This window comes from Suncus etruscus, chromosome 14 (genome assembly GCF_024139225.1).
Source record: "Suncus etruscus isolate mSunEtr1 chromosome 14, mSunEtr1.pri.cur, whole genome shotgun sequence".
Taxonomy (NCBI): domain Eukaryota; kingdom Metazoa; phylum Chordata; class Mammalia; order Eulipotyphla; family Soricidae; genus Suncus; species Suncus etruscus.
The window spans coordinates 88,059,743-88,083,217 of NC_064861.1; the positions used below are offsets into that span (position 1 = coordinate 88,059,743).

The 23,475-nt window shown below is 52.1% G+C and overlaps 1 protein-coding gene across 1 annotated transcript; it reads right to left on the bottom strand.

Moving 5' to 3' along the window:
• Positions 1-1,473: 1,473 nt before the first annotated feature.
• Positions 1,474-21,759, bottom strand: CADM4 (cell adhesion molecule 4). Its single transcript, XM_049787288.1, has 9 exons — positions 21,646-21,759; positions 8,493-8,639; positions 8,079-8,231; positions 7,510-7,644; positions 6,606-6,770; positions 6,406-6,496; positions 4,742-4,914; positions 3,514-3,642; positions 1,474-2,509 (listed from the first exon to the last, which is right to left on the bottom strand). Exons 1-9 carry the CDS (start codon positions 21,710-21,712, stop codon positions 2,400-2,402), a joined length of 1,170 nt encoding a protein of 389 aa, XP_049643245.1. The 5' UTR covers positions 21,713-21,759; the 3' UTR covers positions 1,474-2,399.
• Between the last annotated feature and the right edge of the window lie 1,716 nt (positions 21,760-23,475).

A 23,475-nucleotide genomic window follows, 5' to 3' on the forward strand; every position in this document is an offset into this window, starting at 1 on the left:
CGACTAGACCTTTGTAGAAGTTGGGGTAAGATAAGTGTGACTTTAACTGGTGGGAACTCTGACCTGTTGCCTACACATGACATTTTTTTTTTGTTTTTTTTTCGGGCCACACCCATTTGATGCTCAGGGGTTACTCCTGGCTAAGCACTCAGAAATTGCCCCTGGCTTGGGGGTACCATATGGAATGCCGGGGGATCAAACCAAGGTCGTGATCTTTTCTTGGTTAGTGCTTGCAAGGCAGGCACCTTACCTCTAGCGCCACCTCGCCGGCGCCACCTCGCCGGCCCCAACACATGACATTTTCAACATCAGCGACAGGCACAAAGAATTAGGGTCACTCCTCTAAAATTTGAAGGAAGGCATGAGGTAGGCTTGAAGGCCAGGCTGTGTTTTGGCTACACTTGGTAGTGTTTAGGACTTATTCCTGGCCATGTGCTTTGAGATCACTCTTAGTGGGGTCATGAAACAGGAGAACCAAAAGAAATACCAGGGATCCTGGGTCAGCCATGTGCAAAGCAAGCACCCCACTAACTGTATTATTTCTGGCCCTTGGGTGAGGTTTTTTTTATTTTTATTTGGTTTTTGGGCCACACCCAGTGACGCTCAGGGATTACTCCTGGCTATGCACTTGGAAATAGCTCCTGGCTTGGGGGACCATATGAGATGCCAGAATAGAACCGAAGTCCATCTCCTGGGTCAGCTGCGTGCAAGGCAAACACCTGACCACTGTACTATCGGGCTCCTTGAGTGAGGTTTTTTTTTTTTTGGGGGGGGTCACACCTGGCAGCACTCAGGAGTTACTCCTGGCTCTATGCTCAGAAATTGCTCTTGGCAGTCTCGGGGGACTATATGGGTTGCTGTGATTCGAACCACCTTCCTTCTGCATCTAAGACAAACACCTTACCATTGTGCTATCTCTCGGGTCCCTTGAGTGAGGTTTTGAGGACAGGGATTTTTTTGTTTTGTTTTGTTTGGTTTGGTTTTGGTTTTGGTTTTGGTTTTTGGGCCACACCCGGCAGTGCTCAGGGGTTACTCCTGGCTGTCTGCTCAGAAATAGCTCCTGGCAGGCACGGGGGACCATATGGGACACCGGGATTTGAACCAACCACCTTTGGTCCTGGATCGGCTGCTTGCAAGGCAAACGCCACTGTGCTATCTCTCCAGGCCCCGACAGGGATGTTTTGACCTGGGAGTAATCAGTACCTCTCCTAGAGATGTCCAGGATTGCGGGTAAGTGGGAAAAAGTTCAGGTCGTGGATTGGTTATGGGATGGATTCAGTAGCTCAGGGGCTACTGAAAACACTACTTGGATGAAGAGTGGCCACAGAGGTTCCCATTTTCTCAAAAGTGGAGGGTGTCCTTGGAGAGTAGGGGTCTCTCCAGATCTCTCTTGTCCTCAAGCAACACACCTCTTCCTCCCCCCACAACCTGTGCAGCTCTGGGCATCGGGACAGACTCACAGCCACCCCAGACTCGTTCTCTCCTCAGTTTAATGGTGGTTAGTGGGATTGCCAAACCCCTTCCCATTCCCTTCCCCGTACAAAATGGGTGTTTTTTTTTTTTTTTTCTAAAACAAGAAAAAGGGGGCAAAAGTCAGGAATGGGGGAAGGGTGCAATCTGATATTTTCATACAGTTTTTGATTTTTTAATATATTATATATAAAACCATAGAGACCAACGCACCCTCACCCCAAACTCCTTTCCCCTTCCCTGGGGGGCCTGGAGGAGAGTTGGGGAAGGCCCCCACCAGGAGTGGGTGGGCAGAGAGACAAATATGAGTGGGACAGATGGGGGGGGAAAAGAGGTGGGGAAAAGGGGCACCCAGGAGCCTGGGGAAGGGAGGCTGGAGTAGTGGGTTGGGGCTGTCTCCCTCACTGCCCCCCTCAAAGTTATGACACAAAGACACAGAATCCCGGTTTCCGTACCCTCCCCCCTCCCGTACCCCTACCGTGCAAACATGGCTTTGCAAAGAGGTGCCCAGAGCTCCGTGGGACTCCTACAATGGCTGGCATGGGGTCTGGAACCCCCAAAGAAATCTGTGTTCCCCTTCCCTGCCCACCCTACCCTTCCCAGAATCTGACCCCCTCCCAACAAGACCTGGTTCTGCAGCCGAGGGGTGTGGGCCTTCCCCCAGTTAGCTTCCCCAACCCACTCCCACTGCCCTCCCTGGACATGGTGAGTCTGGACCTTTGGCACCTGCCTCCCTGGGGGACCCAGACCTCTGGGCCCTTGTTTCTGGCTCTTTCAGAGATCCAGGCATCTGACACCCCCATCCCTGCTCAAACGTCTGAGGTGTTAGTGGTGGGGGGATGCCCACCATCCCAGACTCTGGTCAATGTCTTTGCAGCTGGCAGTGGGGTGGACCTCTGCCCAGGCCCAGGCCTGGGGTGGAGGAGGGGTCAGATAAAGAATTCTTCTTTCCTCTTGTGTCCATCGCTGCCATTGAGGAAGGCTTCTCTTGCTTCTCCTTGCTCGTCCAAGCCGCTGGCCTCATGGGTCAGATAGGAGCCTGAGGGGTGACAAGTCCCAGCAGAGGACCCAGGAGATGGGCAGAAGTAGCAAGGGAAGGCACAAGACAGACCAGAAGAGACGGAGGAAGAACAGGAATGCAGGAGAACAAATCCAAGTCAGGAAGCGGAAAGATGGGGACAAAGAGAAGTCAATGCAGAACTCGGAATCCCAACTCAAAAGACAGAAAGAGCAGAAAGAACAAATACTTCCCCCCTTATCCTTTTTCTTGATAGTATTTTCCCTGCTGAGCTCCCAAGTAATCCATGGATTTGGAAGATAAGTTGTTTTTGTTTGTTTTGGTTTTAATTTGGGGCCAAACCTGGAGCTACTCAGGGCTGATTCCTGGCTCTGCACTCACTAATCACTCCTGGTGGGCTCGGGGGACCATATGGAGATCTGGGGGTTGAACCCAGGTTGGTCACATGCAAGGCAAATGTCCTACCCGCTGTACCATCTCTTCAGCCCCAAGATAAATTGTTTTATTTAAAACCATGGCCTTAAGTTAGCTTAAGTTAGTGTTTGAGACCAGGATTGAAAAATTAAAATATTGATCAGATATTGAAATCTCTTTTTTTTCCCCCTCTGGTGCCAGGAATTGAATCTCATGCAAACTAGGTATCTACTACCAAACAACCTGTTGGGATCTTGGCCTTTTCTTTTTTTTTTTTTTTTTTTTTTTTTGGTTTTTGGGCCACACCCGGTGACGCTCAGGGGTTACTCCTGGCTATGCACTCAGAAGTCGCTCCTGGCTTGGGGGACCATATGGGATGCCGGGGGATCGAACCGCGGTCCATCCTAGGCTAGTGCAGGCAAGGCAGGCACCTTACCTCTTGCGCCACCGCCCGGCCCCAGGATCTTGGCCTTTTCTAACTGAGGGTTTGAAACTAGTATATAAGAGCCACTCTCTGATCACCTCACTGGGTAGGCCCCTTTATCTTGAGATTTTAGATCTGGCCCTTTCCAAATTCCACAAGTAACCACACCCTCCCTGAGCCCACTCACCCTTCTGCCGGACTGAGCACCAGACCATGCCCACGAGCACACAGATAATCAGGAACACCAATAGCGCCAGGATGCCACCCACAATGGCGTAGGGCACCGACGTCTGAGCCTCTACCACCGCACCTGGGTCTGGCAGAAAGACAGAAGCAGGGCAGCAGCAGAGAAGGGTGGCAGTTAGGTCCCACTCTGCTAATATCTTCAACCATACCACTCTTCAATCCCATCATTTCTTTATAAGCCATGTCTCCTCAAATCAGCTGGTGCCTGTTACCCTCTGTGGTGCTCCACCCTATCCAGATGCTTTGTCCTCTCAGGGATGTTGCTCTGGTTTTCCAGAGTTCTTAATTAGCCACTAAATCACCTTACTATCATCTGCTCTGTACCCCCCCAATTCCATCCCCCAAAACTGAAATTCCTCATCCCTTTTCATTTGGGGGGAGCCACTCCTGGTGGTAGTGCTTAGGGGTTTACTCCTGGCTCTGCACTCAGGAATTACTCCTGGCAGTGCTCGAGACCACACAAGACACTGGGGACCAAATCTGCACTTGGCTGAATGCAAAGTGAGTGCCCTATCCACTATACTATCTTTCAGGCCCCAGCATCCCTTTCCATTTGACAGTGTTTCTTCCCTAGTGAGCTTTACTTCCCAATCCTCTAAAACACTACAGGTATTTAATACACTGAGTCAGGGCCCAACACTGCCTAAATCCCTGCCCAAGCTTTACTTCTTTTGTCCTAGGGGCCATTCCAACTACCTTTTATCTTTTATCTTTTGTTTGTTTTGGGGGCCACACCTGGCGGTGCTCATGGATTACTCCAGGCTCTACACTCAGGAATTATTCTTTGTTGGACATGGGGGACCATCTGGGATGCCAGGGATCCAACCCAGCCATGTCAAGGCAAAAATGCTTCCCTCGGTACTATCATTTAGGCCTCATCCTTTATCTTTAGTTCATATTTCCCTTGTAACATCCCTAGCAGGTCGGCATAACAGTTTCTATTTTATGGAGGACAAAATGTGAGTGGTTATTCCAGGAGCTGCTGAATACAGACATACATCTTGTCCCAGTACTACAAGAACACGGATGGCTGCTGACCCCCACCCAGAATATATTCTTTGCACAGGCCTCTGTTTAAGCGCTACTGCAGGCCCTTGGATGGTTCTTTCCCAGCCTCAATGGCCACCCCACAGGGCAGCTACCCCCACCTCTACCCCAGCGGCCCTCACCATAGACCACGAGCACATAGAGTGCCCTCGCATGGCCGTGCTTGTTGGACGCCTCACATGTGTAGGTGCCATTATCTGCAGACACCAGGCCTGGCAGTGTGAGCGTCTCCCCGACGGCCTCAGCCCGCTCTGGTAAAGACTCATTCCCACGGTTCCAGCGGATATGGTTTGGCCTAGGAAAGGGGTAAAGCACAGTGAGAGTCAAGGACTCAGGTCCAGCACCCAGTTGACTTTTGTTTGTTTTGGGGCCACACCCAGAAGTGCTCAGAAGTTACTCCGGGCTCTGCGCTCAAAAATCGCTCCTGTGGGGCCGGCGAGGTGGCACTAGAGGTAAGGTGTCTGCCTTGCAAGCGCTAGCCAAGGAAGGACCGCGGTTCGATCCCCCATGTCCCATATGGTCCCCCCAAGCCGGGGGCAATTTCTGAGTGCTTAGCCAGGAGTAACTCCTGAGCATCAAACGGGTGTGGTCTGAAAAACCAAAAAAAAAAAAAAAAAAAAAAAAAATCGCTCCTGGCAGGCTCAGGAGACCATATGGGATGCCGGCGATCAAACCTGGGTCTTCTATGTGCAAGGCAAAAGCCCTACCATGTGCTATCACTCAGACACTCCAGTTGACATTTTAAAAAATCCAGACTTGTAGCTTTCACCTCCCAGGGATTTCCAAATAAGAGGGTCCCTACCACCCCTTTTCTTTTTCCTTTTTTTGGGAGGTGGGGCACACCCTGCAGTACTCATGGCTATTCCTGACTCTGCATGCATAAATTGCTCCTGGCAAGCTGGGTGGGTGGGGGACCATATGGGATGCTGGGGATTGAACCAGGGTCTGCAACATGTAAGCAAATGCCGTGCCTGCTGTGCTATTGCTCCCTCCCCCACTAGCTCTTTTATTTTTCCTAGAAAAAAAATAACAGTCTTGGACTCAGCGTCCATCCATCGTCATGGGGAATTCCAGCATACTCCAGCCTCAGAATTCAGAAACTTGGAGCTTCACAGCTTCCTTTCCTGGATCTGGTTCTCCTTAAGACTCAGAAGTCAGGGGCCCAGAGAGATAGCACAGCGGCGTTTGCCTCGCAAGCAGCCGATCCAGGACCAAAGGTGGTTGGTTCAAATCCGGGTGTCCCATATGGTCCCCCGTGCCTGCCAGGAGCTATTTTTGAGCAGACAGCCAGGAGTAACCCCTGAGCACTGTCGGGTGTGGCCCAAAAACCAAAAAAAAAAAAAAAAAGACTCAGAAGTCAGGCTGGAGTGAAAGCACAGCGGGGAGAAAACTTGCTGCATATGTACACCTGGGTTTGATCCTCGGCACCCCATATGGTCCCCAGAACTTGCCATGGGTGATCCCTGAGTGCAGAATGGGAGTAAGTCTGGGCTGATGTGATAATACAGTGGGTAAGGTGCTTGCTTTGCACACAGCAGAACCAGATTCGATCCCACACATCCAAAATACCCTCCCCACCCCTGCACCCGAGTTCACAAGGAGTAAATCCTGAGTGCAGAGGCAGAAATAATCCCTGAGCACTGCAGGGTGTGGCACAAAAACCAACAAAATGATTCAGACGTCCAGACCCCAGTCCTTCTCTGTTCACACTTTCCCCTTGGGGGAGTCACAATTACCCTGGACCCCTGTGCTTAGGGCCTAGGAGACTTGAGGTCCCAACACTCACCTGGGGTTCCCTGTTACAGCACATGTCAGCACCAATGTGTCTCCTTCCCTGGCCACCGCTTGGGAGGCATGGATGCGGGCCGTGGGGGAGTCTGTAGGGAGACAAAAGGGACAACAGTGATTTTTCCCATAAGTGGGGTGGGTGGCCATAATTTTGGGGAGCCTTAGGGACCACCAGGGCCCAGCCCTCAGGGCACTTACACTGTACATCCAGAACATACTGCGTCTGCTTGCTGTGTCCGGAGGGCAGGGCCTGGTTCTGCGCCTCGCAGATGACAATGCCGCCGTCGTCCTTGCGGTCCACGCGAAACCTTACAGTGCTCGCCACGCTCCAGACTTTGCCATTTTCCTGGCCGCTGCTCATTCCTGCCCCGCCCACCCCACACGTTAGGCTCCGCCCACCCACCACCACAGCCAATCCCAAAGCAAGCTATCTGCCAAGCCCCGCCCCTTGCCCAAAGAGCCCGCCTCCTGTCACTAAAGCCCCGCCCTGCTCCAGCTCAGCCCTCTGGCCCTTTCTTTCCAAAGATTCTCCCTTTCCCCTTCTCCCGGTTTCACCCTTCTCTTTTTTTCCCTTTTTTCCTTTTTTTGGGGGGAGGGGGGTTTAGGGTCACATCCAGGAGCAGCACTCAGGGGTTACTCCTGGCTCTGCGCTCAGAAATTACTCCAAGCCTGCAGGGGTTCCTATAGGAAACCTGGGATAGTCCCTCCCGGGTCCATCCCTGGTCGGCTGCATGCAAGGCAAACTCTGTACCGCTGTGCTATTTATTGCCTCGGCCCTAAGTCATTCTTTATGATTTTCAGTTTTTAGTTTATTTGCGGCACTGTGATTTACAAATACTGTTAACGATAGGGTTGCATGCTTACCACATTCCAAACCCAAACCCTTCATCAGAACGGCCGTGGGCCTCTACTATTATCTCATTATCTCAGTCTCTCTCAGTTCCCTATTCTATAGCTCCACACTGATTGAGTAGGTTGCTGCAGACCAACCTTGGTTTTCAGTTTTCGAATGCAAGCTCTGCAGACATTAAAATCCCCCTTTCTAAGCCCTTCCCAGGATTTCAGGGGGCCTGCCTGACTCATTCCCTCCCTAGGCACATACCTTTGAGTTCCTTGCGGTCCCGGTACCATCGGAGAACGGCCGCAGGGCGGGACCGTGGGACCAGGCAGCTGAGTTCCACCTCACCACCCTCCACTGCCTGCTCTCGGACCTCCACCACGGGATTTTCCGGGGCCACTGCCGTAGGGAAAAGTGGGTCAGGGAGGATGCTCAAAGCAGCACTTGAGTGGGTTCCAAGTGATCCGGTGGCAGAGTCCCAGGGATCAAAGGGAATAAGGGTCCTGGGTGGCCAGAGCCGAGGTCTGGCCATAAGGTCTGGGATATTTTGTTGCTTTGTTTTGTTTTGTTTTGTTTTGTTTGGGGGCCTCATCCAGTGATGCTCAGGGGTTCCTCCAGGCTCTGTGCTCAGAAATGGCTCCTGGCAAGCTCAGGGACCTTTTGGGATGCTGAGTATAGAACCCAAGCCAATTGCTATGCTATCACTCCCAGGCCATAAGGTCTGACCATAAGAAAGATCAGGGGCAAGAAGTGAGAGCCAGACCTCGGGAGAAAAGCTGAGTAAGGGTGAAGAGGAGGGGATGTGGGTGTGTGTGTGGGGGGGGTGCAGTTACCCAGGACCGTGAGGGTGGCGATCTGGTGGTGGGTATCCTCCGTGTAGAGCTGGCAGAAGTAGCCTCCCTCGTCCTCCAGGCGGGCATCGGAGAGGCGGATCCGCACCCGGCGTGGGGAGAACTCCTCGAGCTGGAAGCGCTCATCTTTCAAGGCTAGAGGGAGTGAGGCAGTGGCTGTGAGAAGGATTGTGGCCCCTGGGGGCCTCAGGGATCCTCTAGGCCTCTGCCTCTGTCTCCTTTGAGCCGAAGGGGAGCTACCCAGAGAGGCCTTTGGGGACGCAAAGCAATCCCGACCTCATGCCCATGAGACCAGGAGTCCAACACTCCAGTTCCTTCCCTACTTGGGCCCTGGAACCTGGAAATCTCTCTTGGGGGATGCTCAAGTTGGGGCTCACCCGTAACCCCCAAACTCACCTCGAGTGCCATTGAAAAAAAGGGTCTGACGGGCAGGGTTCTGAATGACAACGATGGAGCCGTCATACTGGTGCAGTCGGCAGGTGATCTCGGCCACACCGCCCTCGGCCACTGTCACGTTCTCGGTCTGTACTTCCTGTCCTGCCCCTGGGCCAGCAGACAGAGGGACACTCACTCATGATGGCCTGCAGCGCCCTTTCTTCTTTCTCCCCTGCTTCTCTCATTTCCCCCCACTCCAACCCAGCTGCTCTTTCCAAATCTTGTCCCCTCGGTTCCACCCAGCATTTCTGGAGACTCAGATAGAGAAAAATCTGCTTCTGGACACACAGACCAGAGACAGAGAAGCAGGATAGTCGAGGAAAAAGGCTCTAGAAGAAAGCTCTAAGTCTTTCTCTTATTTTATCTTTATTATTATTATTATTATTATTATTCTTTTTTTTTTTTTTTTTTGGTTTTTGGGCCACACCCTGTGACGCTCAGGGGTTACTCCTGGCTATGTGCTCAGAAGTTGCTCCTGGCTTCTTGGGGAACCATATGGAACGCCGGGGGATCGAACCGCGGTCCGTCCTAGACTAGTGCAGGCAAGGCAAGCACCTTACCTCCAGCGCCACCGCCCGGCCCCTATTATTATTATTATTATTATTATTATTATTATTATTATTATTATTTTGGTTCTGGTTTGGGGTCACACCCAGTGGAACTCAAGGCTTACTCCTGCCTTTGTGCTGAGCAATTGCTTCTGGCGATGATCAGGGGACCCTATGTGGTGCCAGGGATCAAACGAGGGTCAGCCATGCTCAAGGTAGCACCTTAACTCTTGTACCAACTCTCTAGCCCACCCCCCAAACTGCGAGTTTGAAAGTGTGATTATGAGGCTGGAATGATAGCGCAGCAGTGGGGCGTTTGCCTTTCACGCAGCTGACCCAGGACGAACCTCGGCTCGATTCCCCGGTGTCCCATATGGTCCCCCAAGCCAGGAATGATTTCTTTTTTGTTAGATTTTGTTTGTTTGTTTGTTTTTTGGGTTTTTTTTGTTCTTGTTTGTTTGTTTTTGGGCCACACCCGGCGGTGCTCAGGGGTTACTCCTGGCTGTCTGCTCAGAAATAGCTCCTGGCAGGCACGGGGGACCATATGGGACACAGGAATTCGAACCAACCAGCTTTGGTCCTGAATCAGCTGCTTGCAAGGCAAACACCACTGTGCTATCTCTCCAGGCCCCAGGAATGATTTCTTTTTTATCTTTTTCTTTTTTTTTTTTTAGGAATGATTTCTTAGTGCAAAGCCAGGAGTAACCCCTGAGCGTCACCATGTGTGGCCCAAAAACCAAAAATGAAAAAAAAGTGTGATTGTGATCTCAGCAAGGAAAGAAAACAGGGCTAAGGTACAAACCATATCTTTCACATCTGGCCCATGTGGTGGCTTGTTTGCAAAGCTGCCCATCCCCGAGCATGCCCTGAATAAAATGTCCTGGCTTCTCCCATGAAGCATGCCCTGTTTAGTTTTGCTGGGGTGGGGGGGCACACCCAGCGATGCTCAGGGCTTGCTCCTGGTTCTGCGCTCAGGGAGACCATATGGGGTGTCAAGGATTAAACTTGGTTTCACCATATGCAAAGCAAACCTCTGTCCACTGTGCTCTCTCTTTGGCCCTGCAGGACTTTACCTGACAACCGTGAAGTCCCCCAATAAATCCATGAGGGAAAGGTAGGGATTATATTTATAGCCTAGAACTAAGCCCAAAGTCTTTGTAGACCAATCAGCCTCAGCATTATTTTCCTGCTGTCCTTGTTCAAATCCTAAAAAGAAAATTCACAATTTCCCTGCACAATTGTTATCAGCACATAATTATTGTGCCTGATTTTTCTTTCTCAGCACAGAAGTTAGTTTATGAGTGGTAGAAACTGTTATAAAGATTGAGGCTCTTATCTTTTTTTTTGGGGGGGGGGCACACCCAGCGGTGCTCAGGGGTTACTCCTGGCTGTCTGCTCAGAAATAGCTCCTGGCAGGCACGGGGGACCATATGGGACACCGGAATTCGAACCAACCACCTTAGGTCCTGGATCGGCTGCTTGCAAGGCAAACACCGCTGTGCTATCTCTCCGGGCCCGAGGCTCTTATCTTAAATGCAGCCAACTTCAGTTCGATCCCCAGCAACACATGGAGCACAGAGCCAGGAGTTACCCAAAGTATGCCAAATGTGACCCAAACACACACCTCTCCAATAACAAAAATTAATTAAAAGTATAAAAGGGGGGGGCCAGAGAGATGGCATGGAGGTAATGTGTTTGCCTTGCATGCAGAAGGTCAGTGGTTTAAATCCCGACATCCCATACGGTCCCCTGAGCCTGCCAGGAGCAATTTCTGAGCATAGAGCCAAGAGTAATCCCTGAGCACTGCCGGGTGTGACCCAAAAGCCAATATATATATAAAAGGGGGTGGAGAGATAGCACAGTGATAGGGCATTTTCCTTGCACACAGCTGACACGGAACAGACCGAGTTTCAATTCCCAGCATCCCATATGGTCCCTCGAGCCAGCCAGGAGCTATTTCTGAGTGCAGAGCCAAGAATAACCCCTGGGCGCTGCTGGTTATGGCCCAAAAACCAAAAACCCCAAAAAACACACACACACACACACACACAAAAAACAGGGCTCTGTGGGGCCGGAGCAGTGATGCAAGCGATAAGAGGTCTGCCTTGCCTGCACTAGCCTAGAAGGAACCACGATCCTCACATGCCATATGGTCCCCCAAGCCAGGAGTGCTTTCTGAGCACATAGCCAGGAGTAACCCCTGAGCACCAAAAACAAACAAAAATAAAACAGGGCTCTGGATCGATATGCTCCCTTGAGTACTACCAAGAATGACCAGTGAGGGCCCGGAGAGATAGCACAGTGGCGTTTGCCTTGCAAGCAGCCGATCCAGGACCTCAGGTGGTTGGTTCAAATCCCGGTGTCCCATATGTTCCCCCGTGCCTGCCAGGAGCTATTCCTGAGCAGACAGCCAGGAGAAACCCCTGAGCACTGCCAGGTGTGGTCCAAAAACCAAAAAAAAAAAAAAAAAAAATGACCAGTGACTGCAGAATCAGGAGTAAGTCCTAAGCATTGCTGGGTATGACCCTCAAACTATCTACACACACACACACACACACACACACACACATTTGCACACTATACCTATTATATATGTATACATATGTATGTATGTATACATATATATATATGCCTTGTACGCAGTCAACCTGGATTTGATCCCTGGCATCCCCTATGGTCCTGCTAGACTGCTGGGAATGATTCCTGGGTGCAGAGCCAGGTCATCCCTCAAAAAATAATAACACAGCTTTACACAGGCTCAAAGAGCTAGGCACATGCTTTGCATGTGGCAGGCCTGGGTTGGATCCTTGGCACCTCAGGCATGTTGTCTGAGCCCCAATGAAGATGACAAACACCTCCCCAAAAGTAAAAATTTAGGGGCCACCCCCCATAAAAGTGTTCAGGGTTTTCTACTGATTGTGCTTAAGGATCACTCCTGGCAGTCTCAGGGGACCATATATGGTGCTGGGGATCAAACCTGGTTGGCCACTTGTGACTAAAATACCTACGATATACTACTCTGAGCCCCCAATTATTTTCTTAATTTTGCATAATGGTCACACACAACACTTACTTTGCCAAAAATAATTTTTTTTCAAGCCATATCCATAGGCACTCAATAGTTACTCCTGGCTCTGCACTGGCAGACTCAGTGGACCATATGGGATGCCGGAGATCAAACCCTCAAACCCCGGGTTAGCAATGTGCAAGGCAAATGCCTTCCCCATTGTGCTATTGCTCCAGCCCTGCCAAAAATTTTTTTAATTGGTTTAATATTGATGTTGGAATAATGTGTATGGGAAACGACCAATAACAGTAATGTAAATCACAGAACCTCAATCAATAAAAGAAAGAAAGAAGGAAGAAAGAAAGAAAGAAAGAAAGAAAAAGAAAGAAAGAAAGAAAGAAAGAAAGAAAGAAAGAAAAGAAGAAAGAAAGAAAAAAGAAAGAAGAAAGAAAGAAAGAAAGAAAGAAAGAAAGAAAGAAAAAAGAAAAAGGAAGGAAGGAAAGACAGAAAGAAAGAAAGAAAGAAAGAAAGAAAGAAAGAAAGAAAGAAAAGAAAGAAATAAAGGAAGTAAAAAGGGAAGAAAGAAAGAAATGAAGGAAGGAAAGACAGAAAGAAAGAAAGAAAGAAAAAGAAAGAAGAAAGAAAGAAAGAAAGAAAGAAAGAAAGAAAGAGAAAGAAGAAAGAAAAGAAAGAAAGAAGGAAGGAAGGAAGGAAGGAAGGAAGGAAGGAAGGAAGGAGAAAGGAAGGAAGGAGAAAGGAAGGAAGAGAAAGAAGGAAGGAAGGAAGGAAGGAAAGAAAGAAAGAAAGAAAGAAAGAAAGAAAGAAAGAAAGAAAGAAAGAAAGAAAGAAAGAAAGAAAGAAAGAAAGAAAGAAAGAAAGAAAAAAGAAAGAAAGAAAGAAAGAAAGAAAGAAAGGAAGAAGAGAGAGAAAAGGAAGGAAGGAAAGACAGAAAGAAAGAAAGAAAGAAAGAAGAAAGAAAGAAAGAAAGAAAGAGAAAGAAAGAAAGAAAGAAAGAAAGAAAGAAAGAAAGAAAGAAAGAAAGAAAGAAAGAAAGGAAGGAAGGAAGGAAGGAAGGAGAAAGGAAGGAAGGAGAAAGGAAGGAAGAGAGAAGGAAGGAAGGAAAGAAAGAAAGAAAGAAAGAAAGAAAGAAAGAAAGAAAGAAAGAAAGAAAGAAAGAAAGAAAGAAAAGAAAGAAAGAGAAAGAAAGAAAGAAAGAGAGAGAGAGAGAGAGAGAAAGAAAGAAAGAAAGAAAGAAAGGAGAGAGAGAGAGAGAGAGAGAGAGAGAGAGAGAGAGAGAGAGAGAGAGAGAGAGAGAGAGAGAATGGAAAGGTGCCCTGACACAGCATGAAGTGGAAAACTGACCCAAAGTCATTCCCATCAAGACCACAAGCTGTGGGGCTGGAGCTATAGCACAGCAGGGTGGGCTCTTGTCTTGCTTACAGTCAACCTGGGTTTGCTGCCCGACATCCCATATGATCCCCAGAGCATTTCCAGGAGTTTTCTGAGTGCAGAGCCAGGAATAACCCCTGAGCATTGCTGGGTTTGGCCCAAAAACAAACACACAAACAAGCAAAAAACAAAACAAAACAAAACAAAAAACCAAAACAGGCTGTGGGCAAAGCCCTCTGTAACTCCCTGGCCAAAACCAGCCAACTAAGTTCACCACGTGACCCCCATCAATGCCATGGGGAGCAGAAGAATCACCAGCTAAATACAATTCCAGTTCCTGATTTTCAGATAATTATGAGATATCACTGAAAGGTTGCTGTTTACGACTAAAACAATAATTGAAATAAAAGGAGCTGGAGAAATAATACAGTGGGTAGGGTGATTGTATTGCAAACGACTAACCTAGGTTCAGTCCCTGGCATCCCAGAGGTCCCCACAGGCAGCCAGGAGTAATTCCTGAATGCAGAGCCAGGAGTTTCCCCCCTCCCCCCCCCAAAAAAAAAACCTGTGACAATTGTGTAACAAAATAGGTTATTAGGTAGGTGCTGAGCCAGAACCATGACAACTTTCATTTCACTATCACAGTATCTAAGTAAACACTGCAGAGGCCAGAGTGATTCAATTCTTGGTTCAATCCCCGGCATCCCATATGGTCCCCCAAGCCTGCCAGGAATAATTTCTGAGAGCAGAGTCTGGAGTAATATCTGAGTACTGCCAAGTGGGGCCCCATAGTCAAAAACCAAAAAACAAATAAATAATATATAAATAATATAATATAATAATAAAGGGTCAAAATAATAAAATGATAAAAGTAAAGCACTGTTATCAGCCTCCATTCCCCAAATTCCACTGTATAGATGAAAAAAATTGGTCCAAAGAAAGACAATGACTTGCACAAGGTCACAGTGTAAGAGTAGCATCCAGCCCTCTAATTTCATTTCTGGGAGAATGTAGGATGACTGTCAAAGGACCCCAAATGTCAAGCACATGGATTTGCTTACTGGGAGGCCCACACAGGTGGTGCTCAGACTCAAATCCAGGGTTCCTGGAAGCACTGTCACCAGGGCTCCCAGGATTCACTTTTGTTTGCTTTGTATTTCAGGGAGCAACACCCAGCTGTGTTCAAGGCTTGCTCTAGGCTTTGCACTCAGAGATCACTCTTAGCAGGCTCAGGGGACTCTATGGGATGCCAGGGGTTGAACCAGGGTCAGCTGCATGCAAGGCAACCACTCTCCTTCCTAGACTATTGCTCTGGCCCCAGGATTCACTTTTATCCTAAAGATCAGTTGAAGTTCCGGAACAGGAAAGGACCTCGAACAAAACTGGCTCTTTACCTTTAAATGCTGCAGAACTATCTTTTTGTGTCCCTTCCAACGTGCCTTCGAGTCTTAGGCATTCCTTTAAGTAGTTCCTGAATAGCAGATGGGTTTTCAGGGCCAGCGTGCTCGTGCCCGGAGATGAGTCAGAGAAGGTCCCTGCCCTGAAATCCTTTGGTATTGATGGGAAGAGAAACTAGCAGAAGCACTGTGTTCTCTGCACATGAACTAGGGAAGCTGATGTGAAGTATGAGGCCCGGCAAAGGCTAATTCTGGGGAATGACATCAGAGACAGTGATTTTTCTCACCCTCCTGACATGCACTTGTGCCTTTTTCCTTAGCAAATGAACCCTGATTGCATTTGAAGGTTGCCCAGTGATCCAGCAGAAAGAACCCCTTTCCAGAAACTCCCATGGAACTTAGTGATATCCTATTCCAAAGTTGTGTCTGGTTTGGTATAAATGCAGGTACATGAGGAGAACTTCCTAAAAGAAAGGTGCCAACTGCTTTTCATTAGATCACCTTTCTGTTTCCTGAAAATAGGATGTGATGATTGACTTCTGGCAGCCATCTTGGACCAAGGACATGAGCGAGTGAGGCTGGACCAAGAGCTGGCAGGTGCTTGAGTGTCTGTTAATGATGGAAAGCTGCCATAAAAGCCCTAGATATCTACTTCTGGACTCTTTTATGTCTGAAAAAAAAATTACTTTGTATACCTAAGCCACTATTAAGGGTTGACCTAACCCCTAATACCAAACCTCCTGGAGAAATTGCACACATTCAATCCAATAGATTCCTCCCTGTATTTTCTCAGTCTCGGTAAATGTCACATTCATCCGCCCAGTGGCTCTGACTCCAAATCTGGAAATTGTCCAAATTCCTCTCCTTTCCCTCATCTCCAGCTTCCATTCCCTCAGCAAGATCTAGCCATTCTGCATCCACAACAGAAACCAAAGCCATTCGCCCCTGTCTGCCTCCTTCACGCCCAATCCAACAGCACCCAGGACAAGGATCCTTTTAGAGTTTCCCCCATTTCCTTGCGGGCCATCAACACCTATTCCAGGTCACCCTCAACACAACAGCCTTGAAGGTTTTTTTTTTTTTTTCCAAAACAACGAAATCATGGGAGAGAAATAATACAGCAGTGAGAGTACCAGGTTTGATTCTTGTCACCACACAGTCCCCTGCACATCATGAGCACTATTGGGGTGACCCAAATCTCCCCAACTTCACCTTCATACCCTCAAGCTCCTGCACTGAACATGCTGGCCTGCTTGGGTAAAAATCATCAGTGAGCCCCCTCACCACTAATCTTAAACACTGCTTGGAAGCACCCCTTCAAAATAAGGCAAGACAGACCAAGTCCCCTACCAAAGGCTGCCTGTTCTGTTCTGAAAAATAACACCTGGACTGCTTCCCCTCACTATACCCCCCCACCCTCAGGCAGTTTTGGGATCCCTCTGAGCACAGCCCTGACCATGGACTCCATCCTAACTCACCTGCCTCCAGGTTCACTGGCCTTGGTGATAACACTCTGGGCCTCAGAACGGCCAGTACACCTACTCTTTCCTCTACCTGGAACATTGTCCCCCATAACCCCCATGATGGTCCCTGGCTCTCCTTTGGGAGATTTGGGGCCCAAAACGGCGGTGGCCCCTCACCTCCCCAGCACTTCCTGCTTCCTCACTGGTGTCTTCTGCCATGGAAATGTCACCAACATCATTTTATTAATCGGCTCTCTTGTTTGTTGTCTGCACACACACACACACACACACACACACACACACACACACACACACACACAAGCGCGCGCCAGGAAGTCAGGGCTGTGATTTCCCCCCCATGGTTACTGTCGCACCCCTGAAAGTGTCCTGATGCTCTGTCTCATTTCCATCTCATTTCCATCCTACCTCACAAAGTCCTTACACTCATTATTGTTTTTCAGTTGGAGAGGTGGAAGAAATGGTGATCTCGGGCCACACCAGGGGTTAAGGAGAGACCCCTGGAGGTGCTTGGGGACTCTCTGCGGTGCTGAAAACAGGGGTCAGCCACACGCCAGGCCAGCACTTCACTTCCTGTCCGTCCCATCTCTCCTGCGACTTCTCCTCCTCTCCCATACAGGGGCCTGACCCCATTCGGACCTTGGGCAGGAGCTATGCCTTTCAGAACCCCAGTGCCCTGGCTGTAAAGTGTGGGTGATGCCGGATTTGCTTCCTAGGGGTCAATCAACCTTAACACAAAACCCTGCTGCCTGCAGCTTCCCAAGACAGGTGCCCACCTGGGCACCTTTCAAGTCCCCCGGAAGCCTGTCCAGGGAAGGGGAGCTCAGGCCTACACCCCCCCCCCATTTTACAGATGTGGAGAATGAGGCCCAGAGGTCTCAGTCGGGCAAATCAGTGGCAAAAATTCCACATCTCTGGGCAATCATCTGGACCTCTGGATCTGTCCCTACACCCCGTGGATCCCCTGTTCCCTGCCCGAGGGTGCACATGGGGTGAGGGTGGGGGGCTTTTGTCTTGCTCCCTCCCCCTCCTGAGGAGTCAGTAACCAACCGTGGCTGTGCCTGGAATATTAATGTCCCATGAGCTTTTGTTTCGGGGACTGGGGGGGTGGTGAGGCGGGACTTTCTGGTCAGAGAGGGGCTGAGCTTTGGGGGACTGGGGCACTGGCCCTTTAAACGGTGTTGACAGTCTGCAGTCGTCATGGGGATGGTGCTGTGGAAGGGGCCAGGGCAGCATCTAGGAGCCAGAGAGGCTGAGCAGGTGATATGGAGAGACCCAGACCCTCCTACTCTCCCCCTCACACCAAGAATGCAAACCTTGAGGCCCACTCGACCTCAGCAGCCCAGATCCGGGGGTGCCCTGGCTCCCAGTACCCTCTTTCAGTGGGACCCAGGCATCTGGGCTCTCATCAGCCTCCTTCCTCGGACCCAGGAACCTGGGGTCCAAAGCACACAGCTGTTGGTTTCCACGGAAACCAAGCCAGGTGGGGGGCACTTCCTGGGTCCTAAAATCAGCGGGGACCCAAAGGAAGCTCAAGGTCACACTTCCGGGAAGGTCACAGCCACCCAGTGTGTGCCCGCTCCCCAGGGGTTCCAGGGTGGCTGCTGCCTCCTCTTACTGCCTCCCCTCGGGAGGTGGTACATCCCTGCATCCTGGTGGAACCCCCCCGCAGCCCCCCATCAATGGCGGAGTCCGAACATCCTCGCACAAAGCATCAATTCTTCCCCAGCACAGCCTTGTGAAGGAGCCTGTATTCCAGGACCTGGGCTTCGGGGTCTCGGCCCCCCTCCTCAGAAACCTGCAGTGGGACCCCCAGCCCCTTCCTCATAGGACTCAGGAGGTCCCTCCACTATGACCCTTCCCTCCTTCAAGACCTCAGGCTCAGGAGTCCAGACCCCCAGTCTCCCCACTCAGACTCCAAAGTCCCAAACGCTCTCCCTCAGGCCTAAGGGTCCAGACCCCCAGTCTCCCCCCTCAGACCTCAAAAATCCAAGTTATTAGCCTCTTCCCTCAGATCCTGAAGTCCAGGTTTCCACCTCCTCCCCCAGACCCTGAAGTCTAGGCTCTCAGCTTCCTCCCTTGGACCCTAAATAAAGTTCAGGACCCCACTTCCTCCCTTAGACCCTCAAATCCAGGTTCCCACCTCCTCCCTCAGACCCTGATGTCCAGGTTCGTGGCCTTCCTTTCCTGGAAAACTCTGGCTTCCAGTTCACAGCCGTGACCCCCATCCTGCCCTCTCTGTCCTCCTCCTACTGGGGCCCCAGGCATGGGATGGGGGCGCTGTGTGAGTCAGCAACCTCACATACAAAGTCCCCCCTGTGGCCCCCACATTCTTGGGATAATCAGAACTCCCCAGATTCTGGGCTTCAGGCCCAGCAAGTGGGGGGGCATGAGGACCTCTAGAGTTTCCCAGGGTGTGGGGTCAAGCTGGCACTGAGCACCACTGTCTTTCTGACACCCCCATGGTTCCAGGCAGCCGCTTCCAAGCAGGGTGCAGGCACTTGACCCCAGAAGTGCAAGCAAGGGATGCACAGGGTGGGGAGCTAGTGGGTGCTGGGGGCCTGGTGCAGCAGGCCTTTGGGCGCTGGCGAGTCTGCCTGTCTTCAGCCCCCCCCCACCGCACCCCGAGAGAAAGCTGCCTTTGTGCTCCCTGAGGGACGAGGGACGGCGACAGGCCAGGCTCGCACGCCATTAACCCACCCGGCCCCCCGGCCACCCTGTGTCCCCGTCTTGGAATCCACTCCTAGACTCCAGGACTCCAGGGTGGGTGAGGTGGGGGTCAGTGACAGCCCCCCCCCAAGAGCAGTCCTTGGGGTGACTCACAGTAGACTCACCCTCAGTTTCTTCAACCTGCCAGAACTTTAACCAGAGAAGTGAGTCTTGGGGGACAGGCAGGACCCTGATGCCCAAGACCAATGACCTCCACCAACACAGCCCCCCACTTCCAGTGCCTCCTTACTCCCAACAGCCCCCTCTCTTTTCCAGGTACAGATCTGCTTTCTCCTCCAGCCGAATCTCAGGTCCTGGGGCCACCATCTGCCCACCACCATACACATATGGACACACACACACACACACACACACACACACACACCCTGATTCTGGGATTCTTGGCAGGAGGGTGAACCCAGAAAGTGGGGATCCGTTTCTGAAAGGGCACAAAGAGATCGCATCCTTCCCTCTGTGCTGGTGGCTGTGCAGGAGAGAAGGGGTGACTCAGAATGAAATGGCAGGGTTCATCTATGGCCCCTAAAACCAGGGGAGGAGAGGCAGAGGGCAGTGCAGACATTCAGGAACCTCTTGTGGAGAGTGAGCCATCACCTGGGAGCTCAAGTGCCCCCATCCTACCATCAGAGGGGAGTGGGAGATGCAAGGAAATGACACCAGGGTAGCCAGTGTCCCAGCTCCCCTAGAAGACCCCTGCCCCAGACACCCAGCACCCTCTCCTGGCCATGTCACCCTGAGAAAATGCACAGGAGGAATGAAGGGGCCAGGAAGCAGTGGCTTTAAAATGAAACAAGAGGCCAGGTTGGACCCACACACACACCTTAGACTGGCACCAGGCAGGAGCACCCTTCGCACGGTGGTTCTAAGCTGCCCAGATCCCAGGCACCAAAGAGGCTTGATCTGGGAGTGTCCCAGGGGCCCTGCTGTCAGCACCTGCATAAAGCCACAAGGCCAGAGCACCAAGGTTCTAGAATTTGCAGGGGTCCGCTTCTAAGGTGGGAGAAGTGTGGACTCCACAGAGCAGTGTGCCTCCTAAAACTCGCTCTTTCTCTGAGCCTCAGGTGCATTGGTTCTAGAGGTTCACAGAGGAAACACCAAAATCTAATAATATGTGTTTTGGGGGGAAACACCAAAAAATAATAATGATGATAAAACTAAAAAAGGAAGAAGAGAAAAAAAGAAAGGAAAGAAGAAGAAAAGGAATAGAAATGTAGTGACAGGGGCCAAGATCCCATCTGGGAAAGGACAGGACAGTAAGTCGGCCTGGGGGAAAGATGGGGAGAATGCAAGTACCCCAGTGAGGTCAGTGGAAAAGGGCTACGGAGAAGGGTCAGTGTGTCTCAAGCCTGGGGTCCCCCTGTAGGCTCTCCCCACTCCCCCCAAAAATCTCTCTGGGCTCAGGGCTAGGAATCCTGCTGCGGGGTCTCTGAGTTTCACAGGGGACAGGCGCTTGGAGGTGATGGTGGCTCTGGCCTTTGCCCCCAAGTCGGGTGTGACTGGCAAGCGGGTAGGAGAGACAGTGGGTGTCAGAGTGACTGTGGGGGACATGTCCTGACCTTGTCCCCTATCTCAGGGTCACCGTCTCTAGGAGGGTGCCGACTTGGCACAGTAGACACCAGACGACTAGGGGTTGCTCCTTGGAGGGCCCCCCCCCCGGAAGTCAGAGCCTGGGTGTGTGCCCTGGAGGGGCAAGGTGCTGGTGTGCATCTGCAGGCCACGGTCCCCCCTATACTCCCACCACCCACATTCGCACGCTTGCATTCCTCCCTTTAGAGGCACCCAGGCAGGCTGCGCACCGGGGGTGCCTGAGATGGGGGTGGGGGGACTGTAAGGAAGGTGGGGAGGAAGAAGACAGAGGGGATGGTGAGACAAGGTGGGGAGGGGAGCCCGAAGACATGAGCGAGCGTGGCACAAAGACAGGACAGAGACAGACAAGGAGATGGGACAGATGGGGGGAACGGTGAAACGGTGGGTGACAGCAAGACGGGAGAAATGGGGGGCAGAAATGGAGGGCGGAGGGGGACAGGATGACCCAATCCAAAGGGACAGGGGAGAGCAAAGGGACAGAGATGGAGAGTGGGTGGGACAAAGACGGGACAGGGAGATGGGGGTCCAGGGAAGCAAGGAGAAAGAAACAGAGAGAGGAGAGGCAGGACTTGGAAGCTGGGGGACAGAGGACAAGGGTAGGGGGACACAGAGGGACATGGGGACAGAGGGGCAGGGGGACACCCTGCTTGGAGAAGAAGGCCTGGAGATGTGAGGGGTCGCTTGCAGGGGGGAGTGAGTGTCTCAGGCCCTTTGTCCCTGCGGGATCGGGGCCTGTGCGGGTATGGGGGGGATGCTGCGGCACGTCGGGCCTCGGGGCCCGCGCCCCCTTTCCTCCAGCCGCGCCGCGCTTTGTCCCCGGGAAGGGGCCCCCAACCCCGACCCACCCCACCCCAGCCCAGCCCGGCCCGGCCCCGCGCGCATTGTTCGGCCTCTGCGGCCCCGCGATCGCCGAGCTGTCACCGCGCCGCGCGCCCCCTCCCCGGCCCGACGCAGCCCCCGGGCCCCGATCCCCCCTACCTGGCCCCGCCGCGGCCGCCCACAGCAGCAGCAGCAGCGGCCCCTGGAAGCGCCGGGCCCGGCCCATGGTGGTGCCGCCGCCGCCGCCGCCGCCGCCGCCGCCGCCGCTCGCTCCGGGCTCGGCACCTGCACCGCCGGCCCCGCCCCCTGCCCGCCTGGGGGCGTGTCCGTGGGCGTGGCTTGCCGCTGGAGGGCGTGGCTTGGTGTGTGGGTGGGGTTTCTCTGGATTGGGGCGTGGCTTTGTCGCGGGGGCGTGGTCTGTCAGGGAGGCCCAGGGACCCGCAGGGCCAACACCGCCTGGTGCAAGAGGTCGCTGGGAAGGGGGAGGACCCCCAAGGGGAGGGGAAGATGGGGTGGTCCCAGGCGGGCTTCCCCTCTGCGATCGGGTCCCCCCACCAGCCCCTGGGAGGGAAAGGAAGGGAAGGGAAGGAAGGGAAAGTCACCTCCCCAGGGGCAGGGGCAGGGCAGGATAGGGCAGAGCAGGGCTGGGCAGGGCCTGGCTGGGCCAGGCCACCCCCACCCGCCCTCCTTCCTGCCCCAACCCGAAACTCCCAGTTTCTGTCATCCCCCTGGAGGGTGCGGCTTCCAGACACGCTCCCAGACGGCGTCGCCTGTCCTCCACCCACTTTCTCTCCCTGTCTCTGTGTCTCTGTCTCTCTCTGTCTTTCTCCCCCCCCCCCCTGTCTCTCTCTCTGGGTCTCTCCTCTGTTTCCCTCTCTCTTTCCCTCTCCCCTCCCTCTCTGTTTCTCTCCCTCTCCCTCTCGGTCTCTCCCCATCCCTCTCTCTTTCTCTGTCTCTCTCTCTATCTCTCTAGTTTATCAGCTGGCTATTCTGTGTGTCTCTGTCTGTCTCTTTCTCTCTCTTCCTCCCTCTCCCTCTCTCTCTCCCCCACCTCTGTCTATCCTCTCCTTCCCCTCTCTGTCCCATTCTCTCCTCCCTCTCTTTCCCTCTTTCTCTGTCCCTCTCTCCTCTTTCTCGGTTTCCTTCCCTCTCTCTGTCTTGCTCTCTATCTCGCTCTCCTCTTTCCTTCTCTCTCTCCCCATCCCTCTCCCTTTCTCTCTTCCCCTCATTCTCTGTCTCTCCTCTTTCCCTCTCACTGGCCCTCTCTTCTCTCTGTCTCCTCTCTGTTTCCCTCCCTCTCTCTCTGTCTCACTCTGTCTCTACCTGTCTTTTTCATCTTTTTTTCCTTCTCTCTCTCTTCCTCTCTCTTTAATTCATCAGCTGGCCACTCTGTGTCCAGGTATCTCTATGTCCTTCCCAATTCCCTTCAAGGGTGCTGACTCACCCCTGAGGCATTTGAGCCTTCTGGAATCTGGGGAGGGTCTGCAAACCTGAAAAGGCTGGAAGACCAACCTCCCTCTCCATATCTGTTTCACGGACAGGGATGTGACTAGCCAGCGATAAAAAACCTTCCGCTTCTTTCTTCCAGCTCTGTGCTCTGGGAATGAGGGGTGGGGGTGGGGGTGCCACACTTGCAGTGCTTGGAGGACGAGGCAGTGCTGGACTTTGAACCCTGACCTCCTGCACTGCTAAACACAAGCCCCCCCCCCCTCCCCGTGAGCTGTCCGTCTCTCCTGCCTCTGGGTCCTTGCTACCCTTGTCACCATCAGTACTCAACATTGTGGGCAGGTGACCCCAGCAAAGCGTTACCCTAATTCTTTTTATCCTCAGTCCCCATTTCCTAGCATCTTCCTGTCACCAGGCCCAAAGATCACAGCTCGGAATCAGTCTTGCCTTTCCACTCTCCACTAACCTTGCATTATCTCTCCTGACCCTTGGTGTATTTTGTCCTTTCCCCACCCGCCTCTCCCTCCCTTTCTTCTTTCTTTC